The sequence below is a fragment of the Chelon labrosus genome (genome assembly GCF_963514085.1).
Source record: "Chelon labrosus genome assembly, chromosome: 2".
Lineage (NCBI taxonomy): Eukaryota > Metazoa > Chordata > Actinopteri > Mugiliformes > Mugilidae > Chelon > Chelon labrosus.
In genome coordinates, this window is record NC_140338.1 from 10,694,228 (window position 1) to 10,711,522 (window position 17,295).

Below are 17,295 nucleotides of genomic sequence, written 5' to 3' on the forward strand. Positions count from 1 at the left end.
GAAGAGTACAGGGCGGGGAAGTGAAGCGAAAAAAGGCCGAGCGTGGATGGGTGATTTATTAAAGAGGAGAGGCGAAGGAAGCGGAGTGAGATGGGGGAGGCAAAAGGCGAAAGGGGGCGAAGGAGGAACAGGAAGCGAGCGAGCGGGTTTATAATGGGACCATGCCGTCATTTTTTCCCTTTAGCGGGAGAGCAGAGAGGATTTGTGGGAGAGAGAGGGATGCCACAGTGGAGGAAATTGACTTGATGGGCCGTTTGGTGCAGAGAAACCAGGGGATGGTCTTTAGGTGCGAGTGTGTTTGTGCATGGATGCGTGGCAGTGTTTTGTGCATTACGCCCTCCAATGTGTGGTCGTGTATTGTTCAAGGACCTCAGACGAGGGGGAGTAAAAATAAAAAATACCACAACACACACATTGCAGCGGCGGTTTGTTGTGGAAACCTCAAATGATGTCATCTGATTGGTCTCATTTGAGGCTTTCCCTGTATTGTAGCGGTGCAATAAAACGTTTCTCTTTACCATTACAATTGGGGCCCGTCTCTGCTCATTATTTTTATTTTCTCGTATCGTCGTCATCACATTTTTCTCGTGTGTTTACGCCGCCGTATCCAATAACACTGCGTTCGGGCAGATTTCACAGATCAGGATCATTTGGAGCGAATAATGGTTTTAAATAAATTTAGAGGTTTATGGCAAAAACTGAGAGGTGATTTATTTACCAGTGTTTTGTCTCCAATTTGTTGTTTTTCTCTGAAATGGAAATTTTAAATTGCTTTTTTTTTACGTAACCCGTTCCATTGGTAAGGTCAGGTTTCTGTGGATGTTGTGGTGGATGTTGTGGTTACTTTGTGTGTGTGTTTTACATATATATATATGCATTAAAATACATACTTTTTTTACGACCTGCTAAACTAAAGATTTAATTTTCCATTTGTTTTTAATGAATACAAACAGCAATACCTTCGTAGTGCTTTGTATAGTCCCCTTTTAACCCTGGAAGCAGATTTTTGCTGTATTTTGCTAAATTAAAAGCAGATTCACTGATTAATAATTCAAAAAATGTGAATGTTTATTAAAGTTAACCAGCATTGACTGCATATTTACAGAAGAAATGGTCTTTGGCTAGAACACAAGTATAGTCTGCACTTACTAAATAGTTTCTATCATTTATCTATCTATATCTATCTATCATCATCCTAGTTTTGGTGTGCAACCTCAGTGAATTCACGGCTCTCGCAGTCAGCTTTTTCGGTATTGACGGTATTTGGTCTGGTCTGTGTGTGTGTTTACAGAAGTGCATCTATTGTCGTAAACGCTCCACGGGGAAGCGGCAGGCAGGGGCTTGTATCCAGTGCTCATGTGGCCGGTGTCCCACCTCCTTTCATGTGACCTGTGCCCATGCTGCCGGTGTAATGATGGAGCCGGATGATTGGCCGTATGTCGTGTCAATCACCTGCCATAGACACCAGTCACGGAGTTCGTCCGCTGTAAGTTGCAGGACAGGTGTTAACTTCAGCTGATAATAACCTCGGGCATGTCAATGTGCTGGCATTTTATTAATCTTGCATGGATCATTGGCTTCATTGCACAACAATGGTGATTTGTGGTGATAACCGAAGTCAGTTTTGACGTATGGCTGGAGGTTACATACCTTAAAACATCTTAAACACCCTGGCACCAGCTGAATCTATAATCTGTATTTAATTTGGATCAAGTCAACGCTAACTACTAAGCGAAAAAGAAACTGCTACATAGAAAAAGATAAATGTAAGTATGTCTGGTGTTAAAGGGGAACTACCTGGACCTTATTTCTGGCTTCGTTTACTCACCCATATAACTTTGGTGTCATTTGCAGTCATTCGGGAGATATTTAGATCCACGTATATCCATATAGTGGGAGTGACTGGGGCACCGGAACGCGGCTTCTGAATAACGCGTTATCTGCCCCGAAACTTGTTAATTTCACCAATATTTTGTTATGAGACGCTAGTGCTATTCCCCGTTGAGTCCGGAGTTACCTGTTATCTATTTACGGACGTGCAGCGGTTTGTTGTTCTTTGGCCAGCTGTTCCTCTCTCTGCCTCCGCATCCTCTTTCAACGAGCTCCTCATCCGTATACTCTGGCTCAAAATGGTAAGGACGTCCATCATAAACAGTCGTCCACAACCTCAGAATCGGAAAAATATTCAGCCATGTTGCAAAAAACTAGCAGTAGCAAATTCCAGGTAAACAAGCCGACCGTTGCGAGTGGGGTGAGCGGCGCTCAGAGATGACATCATCCAGGTCAGAAGTTAGTAGGTCAATCTACAGACCCCGGATGATGATAACAGGTAGTAGCACTAGCGTATCATAACAACATATTGGTGAAATGAACGAGTTTTGCGGCAGATAATATGTTATTTAGAGGCTGCGTTTCGGTGCCCCATTCACTCCCACTATATGGATATACACGGATCTAAATATCTCCCGAACGACTACAAATGACACCAAAGTTATATGGGTGAGTAAACGATCGTATTTTATGCCCGAAATAAGGTCCAGGTTGTAAAAAAAACTGTAGTCCCCCTTTAAGGAATTAAACATAAGCTGCGATAAATTTGTCTTTCTACCATTGCCCCATTGTTTAAAATGATTTTACAATCGGCAAAGTTTTCTGGAGCGCTTCACGTAGACAAATCCCTCATCAAATGAAAGCAGTTTAAAATAACTGGAGACGCTGACGTGCATGAATTCGTGTCAATGCCGTAAATGTCAGGGGATGTTATTTCACAGGGAGTAAGTCCTTGGCAGCGCCATCGAAGAAAAGTTGTCGGGCTCTCGTTAGAGCTAACGCCACAGTAAAAAAAAAAAGAATAATAAATGAACTGTATTATAAATTCTGAGGTAGACTATGACTTTATGTTGTAACTCACTAGTCGTTCTGCTAAATTCAAAGATAACAGCCATACTTTGTTCACAAACTAAATTTAAACTTGCGCCTCGACGGTGCTACGGGCTACAGCGTGTTTTGCTTAGGACTACAATGGTGATTTAGTGCATGAATAAAACTAACCATGTGGAAGTCATTTATTGGGAACAGGTTTTGCTTGATCCCTTAAATTACAAACACATTTTCTCAGTTAACCTTCAGCTCCCTTTTGTTGGTGCTACTAAAGATTATTCTGGGTAACAGGGACAGTGTTCCTGGAAAGACGTTTTAATAATCCCTCAAAATTTAGTCAGAAATACTAGATTTCGGTTCGGTTCGATTGTATAAAGGTGGGCTGCATATATATTTATACTGTTTCTTTCTGGTTTTATTCATTTGAGTATAAGACTCCTTATATTTCAAATAAAACTAACACTACTGCAGTCTCTGCTTCCCACTTTAACGATGCTGTATCTCACAGGAATATATTTTTACTCAACACTGTGATGTCAGGGTTTTTGTCTAATTGCTGCTCTCCGTCTATACTAGAAGCAGCGAGCGTGCCAGGGTTCCATCTCGCTGGGCCAGACAGTGATCTCCAAACACAAGAACCTGCGCTACTACAGCTCCAAAGTCACCCAGATCACCTCCCAGACGTTCTACGAGGTCATGTTCGACGACGGCTCTTTCTCCAATGATACCTACCCGGAGGATATAGTGGTGAGGATGTGTTTAATTAGCACGCACGCTCACGAGGTCGCCTCACAGTTGCACAGAGGTCAAAACAGACATTTGAACTCTCTCATTAGAAGGCAGCTTAAGTTTTATTTTTTTCCAGAGAATGGTACTCGTTGTAGCCTGTTGTGGTCGTACTCAATTCTAATGCCATTTAGATTTCATCCTGGGACGTGTTTCAGCCGATACAGAGAAAAAAAGACACCTACACGCATTTGAATAGTAACTACAACCAATCAGATTAATTTTCCTGTCAACAAAACCAACTCCACGGCGCTCAGTAGTGTGACTACGTCGCTGTCACTCTTCTTTCCATCACCGCCCGCACAAACCACGTGATTGACCCGCCAGATATTTGCAGGGGCATAATCAGTTTCCAACAGAGCGACTCCAGACCGACTTTCTCTCTGAAATTTTTTTGCAACCTTGTGAAGTCAGGCTGCTTCAATGCTCTACTGATTATGAAACTTTTCGCAATTATCATGAAACAACATGGATTTTCTGAAAAGGTCTTTCAAATAAAAATGCACAATCAGAGGCCTGCTGAGTTGTCATGGTGACTGACGAGATGGTCTTGATGATTTGTAATCATACTTGGGTTTTACTATATTAAGGAGGACATTCAGTCCTTAGCCTTAATTGAACCCTTCTCTAACCGTACAGCAAATTTATAGGCCCCTCCACCTGCTTGCATCGTTTTGTGAAAAAGCCTGCTGCGCTTTAAAGCACCTGCACGTATATGTATCTGTGTAAGGCCTCCATAAAGAGTGTAATATATTTAAAAAGTAGTTTATCGCTGGTGGACATTCAAGGCTCTGGTTGCCTAGGTCAAACTCTTTTTGCAATCTCTGCGCTCTCTGTTTGTTAAAAGAATATACAGTCAACTAGGATGCAATCCCAATCTGGATTTAACCTATGCTACATGTTTGCTGTCGGCATGGTGAATATAGGTTTGGATTTCCTAGCGGTAAACGTTGGGGGAACTCTTTGTTTATGCAATATGTCAATCATCTGCATCAGTTGCACCCGTTGGTCATTGCGTTGCCTCAAAGTTTACATTCGTTCAACTTAGTGTTGGACCTAGACTAGAGGTTTTTGTTAACACACTGAATTTTATTAAACCGCCATGGTCGCCACATTGCTGTTAAGGCTGACATACTCATGAAGTGAGAAGCAAGAAGCTTCTTCTTGCACATGGCGTCATTTTGTTCTCGCAAGCTGAAAGAACTCTCATTTGGGGCAGAACTTTTTTCTCGTGTGGTGTCCGGCAGCTGTTCTGTGATTGGTCAGAAATTGGAAGTGGCTGTGGTTAATGCGGAAAAGCGGAAATGCTAGCGGCCAGTTCGCAGATGCTAATATTCGCAGTGTGGCCGCTAATCTCTCTTGGGTAGAGATCGGCCTACTGTGTGTGGATGCGTGCTGAATGAATGGCGTGATGCAACGGACGCGGCCATCAAAACGACTGACCGACATCCGAAAATAATAGTGCCTCTCGTCAGCCTTCTTCCACATCTCCCACAATGCTTAGCGCATGTGATGTATGCAGTGGGAGGGCCCTATGAGGACTGAGTTCGGCACTCCGGAGTTTCTCATGAAGTATAAATTACCTGGCCAGAACGAACTTTTTTCTTGTTCTCACAACCCTAGGAGCAATAACAAATTTCTCGCTTCACGCACAGTATGTGACGAGGTTTAGTCTCTTCCCATGTGTAGGCCCCTTAAGGGATAATGGGCAGTGAGGGGTCAGGAATTAATGGATGACCCTGAAACCAGAACCATCAAACATTCAGTGTCATCCATTAATCCATTATTTTGAGGGTAAACCCGTCAAAGTATTCAATTATTTTAAAGACATATTAATATGTAGCTGCTTACATAGACTAATCATTATTCTCTTATCATTTTCAGAGCAGAGATTGTGTGAACCTTGGTCCTCCTGAAGTGGGGGAAGCTGTCCAAGTGAAATGGCCTGATGGGCTTTTCTATGGGGCCAAGTACCTGGGATCCAGCGTCTCCTACATGTACCAGGTACACACAAACACCCGGCGCTCAAGAAAATAAGCATCACATTGATCTGTTGGAAAGAGACTGACAAATGACCAAGCTGGGCAGATTTAATCTTTTTTTCCCCTGGACGTTGAATAAACTTGAGCGCGGTTGTAGGTCAAAGCGAGAGAGAGAGCATTAAACCGGATGAACTCCCTCAACATGAGTCATCGTGACTCTTTTGACGTTTTCGAGGTCCCCTGGTTTATGTGTCGAGAGGCGGGGAGATGAGAGGAAAAAAAAAAAAAGCGGACACTTGAGAAAAAGATTGAAGGAGGTGCTGAAATTGTGGTGACTAAAGAGGAGATTGAAGATGATGGGAGGATAGAGAGACAGATGTATAGGAAGCAAGAGCTGTTGAGAGCAGTAGAAAGTAGGGGAAGAGATGGACGGAGCGAGAAGAGGAGGATGAGAAGGAGGAGGTGACAATCTGCATTATTCAAACTCACTGAAATATTAACTAACCTAAGAGTCATGCAGCTCCCACTTAAAGCTTTATTTAGTTGAGCTGGGCGTCAACCATTAGCTATGCACAGATGCATCTGTGACGCACACACTCCGTTTAAGATAGGTCAGATTAAAAAAAAAAAGCTGAACAAGAACTTTCCATTGTCAAGGTGTGGTCAGATATGAAATGGCTTCAGTCTGTGTTTTATTTCTGGATGTAAAAAGTGAATTTCTTAAGCAGAAATTTGTTTTTTCACATGATAATGGCCTTTAAAGAAATCCCTTGCATTTCATCCGCCAGAGCTGTTGATGTTTATAATGTTTCCACACAAAATAAAGAAAAAATAAATGTTCAGAATGTTATATAAATCTCTTGTTGAACTGCTGAATGTTTTCTTGACATCTCAGGTGGAGTTTGAAGACGGGTCTCAGGTCCTGGCAAAGAGGGAAGACGTCTACACTTTAGACGAAGACCTGCCCAAAAAGGTGAAGCGTAGACTTGTAAGTATTAGACTTACTGGACGACACAAACTTAAAATCCCAAAACTCTGATCAGACTGCAGGCGGTTTAGATTTGTTTCTCATATCTCTTGGAGAAGCCTGTCAGCACTGGTACTTACGAGCGATCGCTTGGGATTTGTTTGTCCAGAGAATGTCCCAACTTTTCTGCACGGGCTGCTGTAGTAATGACCAAGTTGTGTCATTAGCTACGTACTGGTGATGCAGCTTCACATGGTTTTGTTACAGTTGGTTGCTTCCAGCTTTGTCTCAACAAAAGCCTCCATCTAAAGTGCCAGCAGAGAGCGTATTTGGCACCTGTCCACTGAATATTCTTCTCCACATTAGTGCTCTGTTAGTTGCGGCGCGTCCATTAGTCTTCATTAGTTGTCTTTGGCTACATTTACAAGGACAATACTGTGATTAGAGATTCTAACTTAACAGTTTACATGGATGCTGAAAAGCTAGATCTGATATGTGAACTTAAAAAAAAATCTGAATCGGAACATTTGACACAAATTGTAGCGTCACAGCGGAGCAACATAATTTACTCCCCCTGCAACTTTGACAACACTGAATCTATTCTACTGAAGAAGATAAACAAGATGGACCTGCATTTTCAGCGGTGCTGCCCCAATCAATTCCGGCGTTGTTAATCTTTTCAAACGCGTTTGAAATAGGTCATTGTTTTGTGACCGCAATGTTCCCGTCTCCCCTAAAAACTATAATTGATATCAATAACAAATGTTCACACCACCCCTCTCAGTCCATTGGAAAATTCCCTCCGGTGTGCCTAGTGAGGTGGTTAAATGAGGCGTCTTTATTCTAATTAGGCTGTCACTCTGATTATCTGCTGAAGACTAGTGTCCAAAAAGCCACATTGAAATCAGATTGAGCAATCAGAGCGTCCAGATTGCGACTCGTCTATAAAAAATTCCACTGGAATCACGATTCAAACCAGCTACAAATGTGGGTTTGGATCAAACTTGTAAAAGTTGCATTTCATGTGGGGTTTTTATGCCGTCAAGAGATTCTAACATAACAGTTTACATGGACACTAAAAAAGCAGATCCCCCAAAAACTCTGTGTCAGAATAACATTTTTTGACATGTGCAAATTGTAGCGTCACTGTGGAGCAACTTTGTCTTCTTCAACAGGATGGATTCAGTCTTGTCAAACAAGAAGGAGCCGCATTTTAAGCGGCGCTTTCCACATCAAACTTGTTTGAACCACTCATTGCTTTGTGACCGCAATGTTCTTGTTCCCCCTAAAAACTCATATAAATAATAAATGTTCACACCACCCCTCTAAATCCAGTTGAATGTTCTATCCAGTTGGGTTAGTGAGGTGGTTAAATGAGGCACTTTTGTTCTCATTAGGCGTATTTGTTGAAGACTTGTGCCCATGTTTTGGTAATATCTGTGTGTTTTGTGTCGCAAGTGACGCACTTGACACTTAGAAAACAGATTGGAGCAATCAGAGCATTCAGATTGTGACTCATCTTTAAAAATTCCATTGGATTCTCATTTCAGACCACCTTCAAACATGGGTTTGGATCAAACATGCAACAATTGCATTTCATTTGGGGGTTTTTATGCTTTCAAGAAATGCCAACTTAAAAGCTTATAGGGATTCTAAAAAAGCAGGTCTGATCTATGCACTTACATTCTGCAAACAGAATCTGAATCAGAACAACAATTAACATGTGCAAACTGTAGTGTCTCTATGGAGCAACATTACCCCTTACCTTTGCAACTTTGACAACACTGAATCTATTCTATTGAACAAGACAAACAAGAAGGACTCAAGTTTTCAGCGGTGCTGCCCTCATCAATTCTGGCGTTGTTAGTCGTTTCAAACAACTCATTGTTTAATGACCACAATGTTCCTGTCCCTCTCCCTAAAAACTACAACTAATTGATATCAGTAACACATGTCCAATTGAATCCAATTGAAATTTCCAATTGAAATTTCCCTCCGGTGTGGCTAGTGAGGTAGTTAAATGAGGCATCTTTTGTTCTCATTAGACTTACCTGCTGAAGATCAGTGTCCATGTTAACGCAGTATCTTCAGTATCAGTACCCCGTAGAAATCAGAATACATTTTTTTGACGTGTGCAAATTGTCGTGTCACTATGGAGCAACACTTTTTTTTTTCTGCCTCCATAACTTTGTCTTTTTCAACAGAATGGATTTGGTCTTGTCAAACAAGAAGGACCCGCGTTTTCAGAAGCGCTGCCCACATCAGTTCCGGCGTTGTTAATCCTTTCAAACTTGTTTGAACCGCTCATTGTATTTTGGACCGCAATGTTCTTGTTCCCCCTAAAAACTCATATCAATAATAAATGTTCACACCACCCCTCTCAATCCCTTTCAACGTTCCGTCCGGTTGGAAATGAGGCACTTTTGTTCTCATTAGGCGTATGTGTTGAAGACTTGTGTCCATGTTATGGCAGTATCTCTGGGTTTTGTGTCCCAAGTGACGCAGTTGACACTTTGAAAACAGATGTGAGCATTCAGATTGTGACAAAAATTTCATAGGAATCACATTTCAGACCACCTTCAGATGTGGGTTTGGATCAAACTTGCAACATTTCTTAAAGGGGAACTACATTTTTTTACAACCTGGACCTTATTTCTCGCATAAAATACGATCGTTTACTCACCCATATAACTTTTGTGTCATTTGCACTCGTTCAGGAGATAATTAGATCAGCGTATATCCATATAGTGGGAGTGACTGAGGCACTGCAACGCAGCCTCTAAATAACACATTATCTGCCACGAAACTTGTTCATTTCACCAATATTTTGTTATCGTACGCTAATGCTATTCCCCATTGAGTCCGGAGTTACCTGTTATCATCATCCAGGTCTGTAGATTGACCTACAGACCTGGATGATGTCATCTCTGAGCGCCGTGACGGTCGGCTTGTTTACCTAGAATTTGCTACTGCTATGGTTAGTCCACAACCTCAGAATCGGAAAAATATTCAGCCATGTTGCAAAAAAATAGCAGATAAATAAGGTCCAGGTTGTAAAAAAACAGTAGTTCCCCTTTAACATGTGCAAATTGTATTGTCACTATGGAGCACCCTTTTTGTCCTCCCCGCCATAACTTCGTCTTCATCAACAGAATGGATTCAGTGTTGTCAAACAAAATGGACCCGCATTTTTCAGCGGTGCTGCCCAAATCAATTCCGGCACTGTTAATCCTTTCAAACACATTTGAAGCACTCATTGTTTTGCGACCACAATGTTCCTGTCCCCCCCCTAAACACTCATATCAGTAATAAATGTTCACACCACCCCTCTCAATCCAATCTAAAATTCCCCCCGGTGTGGCTAGTGAGCTGGTTAAATGAGGCATCTTTATTCTGATTAGCCTGTCACTTTGATTATCGGCTGAGTAGCTGTGCGTCTTGTGTCGCAATACTTTGAAATCAGATTTGAGCAATCAAAGCGTCCAGATTGTGACTCATCTTTAAAAATTCCACTGGAAACACATTTCAAACCACCTTCAAATGTGGGTTTGGATCAAACTTGCAAAAATTTGCATTTCATGTGGCTTTTTTTTTTGCTGTCAAGACTTTCTGAAATCAATCTTGATAGGATCTGGATATGTCATAAAAAATGGATCTTGCCTGGCAGTCGCCGACAAAGGTCAAGTTTAACAGTTTAATAGCGTCAGAAACTTTTCTCGCCACATGGAACATATTCTCACTGGTGTTTTGTCGTGTTTTGTTTTCTAGTCAACGGCCTCAAGCATGCGTTTCCAGGACGCCTTCTTCACTACGCAGGGGGAGAGGAAACGACAGAGAACACCAAATTCACGCTTCCAGAAAGACTATGTGGCCCTGCCAGGCCTCCGTACAACTGCCAAAAGCACATGGGAGCAACGCAGCCACAAAGGGAAATGAAGTCATGGAGAATGCTCAATGACAAATGAATGCACTGAATTAACAGTGGATGTAGAGGGGAGGTTGTTTGTGCTAGTTTGAGTATGTGTGAGTATGCTTGTGTGTGCGTTTCTGGGATCTACTTCCATCTTAAAACGACTACCGCCCGCACAACTTCCCTCGTGGAAACTTCGGAGGAAATGACGGAAGGGAATGGGTGACGCGGTTCAGGTGGATGTTGACTTGGCGTGTGCGAGAGGATTTTCTGATTGGACAGTTGAACTATGATGGGTTAACGGAGTGCTTTTGCTGCCTCAGTTGCCTCGTGCTTTCACATCCGTCAGGGAAAATAAACGTGATTTACAATTGTCACATCACCCTTTTTGAAATAAACATTTTTTTCTTTGTACATAAAAAAAAAAAATTCAAAAAGTGAGATTTTTCTAAATAGCCTGCCTATGGTAGCCTTTTGGGAGTCCGATATTTCCAGTTTGAATTTTGAATGTTTATGTACTTTGCTTGTAGTATTTTCCTCATGTCTTTCTCCTCGCATGTTCAACATTGTCTCCTAACTGCTTCTGCCGGGCCAAGTCCAACGACACTACAGTGGCTTCCTCTCTGCACGTTAATTCTTAAATCCTGTAATTTGACACGATTAAAAAGCAGTAAAAAAAAATAAGTGACCAAATGGTGATTAATTATTCTGTGTAAAGTTTCAGACGGGAAGCCACACCTTTGTGTTGGATTTGTGGCCTATTAATGTGAAATGCTACTGTTGCTCTGTTGAATGAAACACATTGTTGAAATTATTTAAAATTTGTATTTATTTTTGGCTTGCTATAGTTAAACTATTGCTAACTGCTGTAAGGACAATAATAAAAAATTACATATTTGTTTTTTTTTAGTAAATGGTCTCTTATTTTAAGTCAGATTCAGATAGGTTTAAAAAAAAAAAATGAAAGTTTTGTGTGACTTTTTGATACACGAGTGAATATACATCAATCAGCCACAACAGTATGACCGCTGACAGGAGAAGTAAATAACATTGACTATCTTAGTGACAATACAATGTTCTGCTGGGAAACTTTTGGGCCTGGCATTCATTCGTGTGGATGTTACTTAGACATGTACCACCCACCTAGACCAGACCACGCACACACACAAAAACGCTTTAGGACCAAGTATCTGTGGGATGCACTGAAACTAGCCTGATTCACAGAGGCCCATAACCTCAACCCATAGGACCCAAAGGCCCCCACTAACAACATCCTGTAGCCAGACACCACAGGACACCCTCAGAAGGCCCATGTCCATGAGTCACAACTGTTTTGGAGGCACAAGGGAGACAATATTAGGAAGGTGGTCATAATGTTATGCTTGTATATCACAATATGAATTTGATACGTGGAATAATATTTTTTTTACACTGTAAAGTTATTTACCAATGATAACTGGTGTGCATTGGTCTTTGCCATTGATTGCTTTTTCTCTTTTTTTTTTAGACTAACACATTTACTTGGGTTGTCAGGAACTTCTTGAATGCTTCAGATGTTCTGTATTTGTTCTTCTCGTCAACCAGAGCTGTTGAATTCAGAGAACCGTGGTTACATTCGTAACTAACCTCAGTTGTAACTTCCACAATAGATTCCACAAATTGAAAATGAACAGATGCCATAATATACACTTATCCGCCTCGCTGTGGTTGCTCCTATTCAGCTCTGGTAAACAATCGTTTGAGGTTGACGTAGATTCCCTAGCTACTGTTGCCCCAGCGTGGTATCATCACCGTAGACTGTAAATCTAAAATTGGTATGCTACAAAATACAAAGAGATTAACCTCGTACTGCTTAACCTAATCAGTACTATGTGAAAATGTATTGCATTATAGATTTAAACATTGGTGAGAGAGATTCAATCAGGGATGCTGCTACTGATCTATGGGACCAGCACTCTCAGGTACATACTGTGTGAGGTCACCATGCGCCGAAGGATAAGGGCCGGAGTGTTCCCAGCAGATCCCCAACAGCTTGGAAGAACAGACAGGAAGTGAAATCCAGGCGGTATCTTAAGTGGCCGTGGCAAGGCTTCAAAAAGCTTTGTACTCCCATGGAAACCACATCACATTCCGCTTCAACCCAGCTCTTTGTGATATTGAAGCCAAAGCAAGAAGACAAGCAATCTTTGGTGAAAAAGCCAAAACAAAAAGAGAGAGATAAACTTCCTTTTAACATCATTCCTTTGTGTGGCCACGATGCCCAGTCATGCTTCCCCGGCTGTTTTGCCAGGTTCTTTCAGGCTTATCTGAAGCCTTTGACGAAGACATTCCCAAGCTGTTTTGTTAAATGGTGGTAAATAGTCTATTCAATGTCAGTGGTTTGAAAATGTGGGTAACCTTGATGATTAAAATCCCAGATCAGGCCTTTTTTAAAAAAAAATTTGCATCAGTTTATGCTGCTTTGTTTTGTAACGTTCTGTCAGAGGTTTAACACTTTGATCCACCACAGTAGAAACCTTGACTGCACCATTTAGAGGGAAAAACTCTGGTTTGATGATTTCAGTGGCTCAATGAAAACAAATTCAATGTATTTTTTTTTCATATTTTTAGGCTTATAGATTAAAGTCTGCAAACCCAAACCACTTCATCTATCCTTATTTTTTTCATAGTTAAAACAGCTTTCTTTTTAATTCTGGGTACCATTGCTCGGTGTCATTCTCTCTGCCTCTTTCATCACCTCTGTCCTCATCCAAACTGTAAGCTATAATTTAATTTGCACTACTACTATGAGTACTTTTTCCTTTTCTTTTTTTATTAATAAATGAAAGGCAAAATGACATTGTGCACTAATCATTCTACAACTAATACTACAGTGCTTTCTCTTTATATTACAGCAGGCTAGAAAGAGCTGGTTTTGACCTGGTCCATTACTATACTCAAGTGTTTCTTGTCTTACAGAACCTGTAATTTAAGTAAACAAAACCATTATTAAAAAAAAGAAAAAAAAGAAAAAGGACACACCATATGCCTGTCTTGTGTACATTCTACAAGTGTTTTTAACATGCCATGCTGCTGCAAGACCAAAGGTAAAAGGCAATGATAGCCAGGTATAAATAATGGAAAAAATCAGTGGGATGCTTCAAGAGAATGGAGTCATGTTGCTTTCTACCATGAGAGGTCAAGATGTCTGCTGTGAAAAAGGTCTATTAAGAAGTGTATGGCTCTAAAGGATCGAGTCTCTAGAGCGTCTTAAAGCCCAGAGAAATGAGCAGCAAAATGCGACTAAGCATCAGACATCATAGGTGTAGCATCTACTTTCGGTTAAAAAGAAGCTTAAAAAGAAGGACAGTCTCTTTCTCTATGGCCTGGTCAGACGTGACTGAGCATCAGCCTCAGCTCTTCACTCACTGACTGAATCTGTTCCCTAATATGGATTTAACAAGCCTAAAAAAAAAAAAAAGAAGCCCTGTGAGGCTGCGACGCTCATTACACATCCAAACACAAAGATGATGAAAAACTGCTGGATACGAAAAAGGCTGATGACACTATTCTTAGCGAGAAATATTTAAAGAATGACCAGAGGGTGGCATCGTGAAAGGCTGGTTTCATACATGCAGTATCTGGATGCCTCAGACCCAGCTCTACATTGTGATTATTGCTATCATGATTTAATTAAGGCCACAACAATGAATGGAAACTGAACTGAAGGTGTAATTCTGTCTCTCTTCACGCGTGCGATAAACATTAGATCTATGAAACATTTACCGTGACACTGCGCTTTTACATCAGGTAACACACCACAAAATCAAATAAACCTACAGATCAAGGATTTGTCACAGGTGAGCTGGCCCGCGGAGGCTCCACCCACTCAAGAAGCGTCTCCAGGCAGGTGGAGGAAGATCTGCTGTAGGTGTATTACTATAACACTGACCTTTTAGTAAATACATCTTTCCGCAATCACATCTGAACTTATTATGATGTACAGTATAACACCATTAACCACAGGGTTAGGTAATTTGTTCTGCCGCCAACAGAGCCTAGAAAACACGAAGACGTTTTTCTGTGGGCGGGGCTTAGCTGGAAGCAAAACAATCCACAGGCATACATTTCTATAGAGAGCCGCCCCCTCTACTTCCGGGCCATGGGACCTATCTTTCGAAAAAATATGAACGGCAGTCTATGGCGAAAGATAAATTATTTTCTGGTCCCGATCGACTTGTGCCTTGGATTATACATATGTTGTTTTTCAGAATAAAAAATTATTTTACATGTCAAGAATGTCACAGTTTGTCGCAAGATAGTTAAGTAAAACGCTATGGAAAATACGTAATTAAACGAACTACAAGTCCCGCATGCTGGCGCGTACAGAACCGACCAAAACTCCCTTCGTGTAACTACAGCTCTCGACATGACCCGATTTATAATGATTTTCACCTCGTTTGATGCTTCTGCCTTCGTCCTGGAAGAAGACGGTAAAGCTCAACAAGGAGACAGCCATAGTTCTCTAGTGACGTACATTGTTCGAGACGAGAGATGTAGTTCACTAAGCGATCTTATACAAAACCTAAAGTTGTTCAGCTTATTTACGTCAAATAATTTATCTCTTGACGTGAAAAATTATCTTTTAAATTCACACACATCATATGTGAAATTCATGCCACAATTCGAACGGGACCAAAAAATAATTATGATCTCTCCATAGACTGCCGTTCATATTTTTTCGAAAGATAGGTCCCGTGACCCGGAAGTACAGGGGCGGGACTTCGGCTGCAGATCTGACTTGACGTGATGCATGCTGGGTTGAACAAGTTCATTTTAACCAATCATATTCGAGGTCTATGAGCATGAACAACCCAGCATGCATCACGTCAAGTCAGATCTGCACAGATCTGCATGAAGTCGAACACGCCTACCGCAAAACAGCGATAGGTGCGGTCGTGTTCCTGCGTTGTGTTTATTAAGACCAACAGAGACCGAACCACTGTTTTCGTTGATTTATTCGCCGTACCTGGCAGGACAGTATACAGTCAGTCTCGTGAAACTTCCAAATAACTTGCTCTCACACTGTAGCGCAGGGAGACAGCGCAGGAAAACTGTATTATTATGTATTATGACATTATGCTACCAACAAGGTAGCATAATGTCATGAGCAGAATCTCAACTACTTTTTAGTTAACATTAATGGTTGGCCATTGAGCATTTTCGAAGAGGCAACAGTTTGTTAGATAGTTAGCTAGGCAGAAAACTTCAGGTGCACTTCAGGGTTTGCAACAACATTAACAGCTAGGTAACCTACACTTCGTAGCTTTAACAAACAACATAAAGACATTTTTTAGAGAACGTACCCGAGTGAAAATGCAGAGAACACACTCTCATCGACTGGGGGGTGAGATCGAAAGTAAGGTCCTTTCTTCTTATTGCAGCCAACCAAGCAATCCAGCGTCTCCTCGTCAGGTCAGAGACTTGCTCTCCATGATGCTGTGTCCATTTCGGTAACCTAAAAAACTGTATTCCATTGTTCCTATGTTTTCCATATGTATCGTGTGAGGTACTGGAGCAGTTTTTAACGCAGCAGTGAGTTCCAGGCATGGTAAAACAGTGCGGAATTGCGAGAACCTCCTCTACTACCGAGTTAACAACACACGTAAACAATCATGTTTTGCCGCTGGGATCCTGCCAACATGGCGGAGAGGGTGAGGATCCTGCGAGATACCGCGATATCGAGGGGAGGGGCTCTGTACCATGACGACAACTCCTCACTCTCATGACAAAGGTGGAAGTAAACACGATTTATTTTATTTATTTATTTATTTATTATATATATACGACCAATCACTCCCCAGGACCGAGTGCGTTATTTGAAAAAATTAACATTAACAGACGGGACCAGATTGGCCGACCCCTCATCAATAAAACAATGGCTTAACGATCTGACAGGATTATACCTACCGTGCAATGCTCGGACACTTGATAGAGAAGCCACGCATGTACACTAAAGAGAAAATGAGGACATATAAATCCATGAACAAGTCATGAACAAGTCAAAGATTTAACAGATGGGTTTTGTGTTGTGAGCTAAAGTTCTGCCGTGCTAGCGGCAAGGCTGGAAAACAAGCACGTATCAGGCATGAGTTATTGACAGCTAACTGCACTAGTATGGCTGGATAAAATTTCACTTTGGCGCTATTAAACGTAATTCTCCGAATTTGGCACCCTACAACACAGCAAGATGACATTTTGATAACGTTAACCGCTGTAGCTGTGGGTTTTTTTTTTGCCTCCAGCTAACCGCCGCGATGTTGTCATGACGTAGGCCGTAAATGGGTCTATTGGTCCCTCTGGAACGCCGTTGTTACGGCAACTGCAGTATTTCCTAGCAGTTTAAATGACTTTTGGGACCTCTGTGACCCAGCAAATACTGACATCTTGCATCTATTTCTCAAAGTCTTTTGAACTTTTAAATCAATCATAGCTACGTTGTGAATACAAATTTATGATTTGTTAATTTTTAGCTTAAGTTTTGTGCTCACTAGGTTCACTGTTACTAGCTGGGTAAATGTCCCGCAACAACTTTTTTTTTTTGACAAGGTAAATTACTATATTAAGTTCTCGTGGGAATATGTCTGTGCTTTTATGAGTTTATCTTTCTGGCTACAGACTTCCTGTAGGCCTACACGATCCCCAGAGGACGAATCTTTCAAATGGCGTTCAAGTGGTAACGCCAGCTTTACATTTTGACAGGTAACAAACAGTTCAGCAAGCTAACAACC

At 41.4% G+C, this 17,295-nt stretch overlaps 1 protein-coding gene across 7 annotated transcripts in view; it reads left to right on the plus strand.

The window, feature by feature from the left end:
• The window catches only part of LOC311505627 (lysine-specific demethylase 4C-like), a 34,981-nt gene extending 23,563 nt beyond the window's left edge, over positions 1–11,418 (plus strand). For 4 of the 7 annotated variants that reach the window (XM_084569284.1, XM_084569287.1, XM_084569290.1 and 1 more), the window contains 5 exons: positions 1,292–1,486; positions 3,457–3,627; positions 5,551–5,670; positions 6,544–6,636; positions 10,384–11,418. In XM_084569284.1, coding sequence (XP_084425410.1) covers positions 1,292–1,486; positions 3,457–3,627; positions 5,551–5,670; positions 6,544–6,636; positions 10,384–10,551 — 747 coding nt within the window. In that variant the 3' untranslated portion in view covers positions 10,552–11,418. The remainder of the gene's footprint in view (positions 1–1,291; positions 1,487–3,456; positions 3,628–5,550; positions 5,671–6,543; positions 6,637–10,383) is intronic. The other 3 variants (XM_084569288.1, XM_084569286.1, XM_084569289.1) reach the window with 3 other exon arrangements.
• The last annotated feature ends 5,877 nt before the right edge of the window (positions 11,419–17,295 follow it).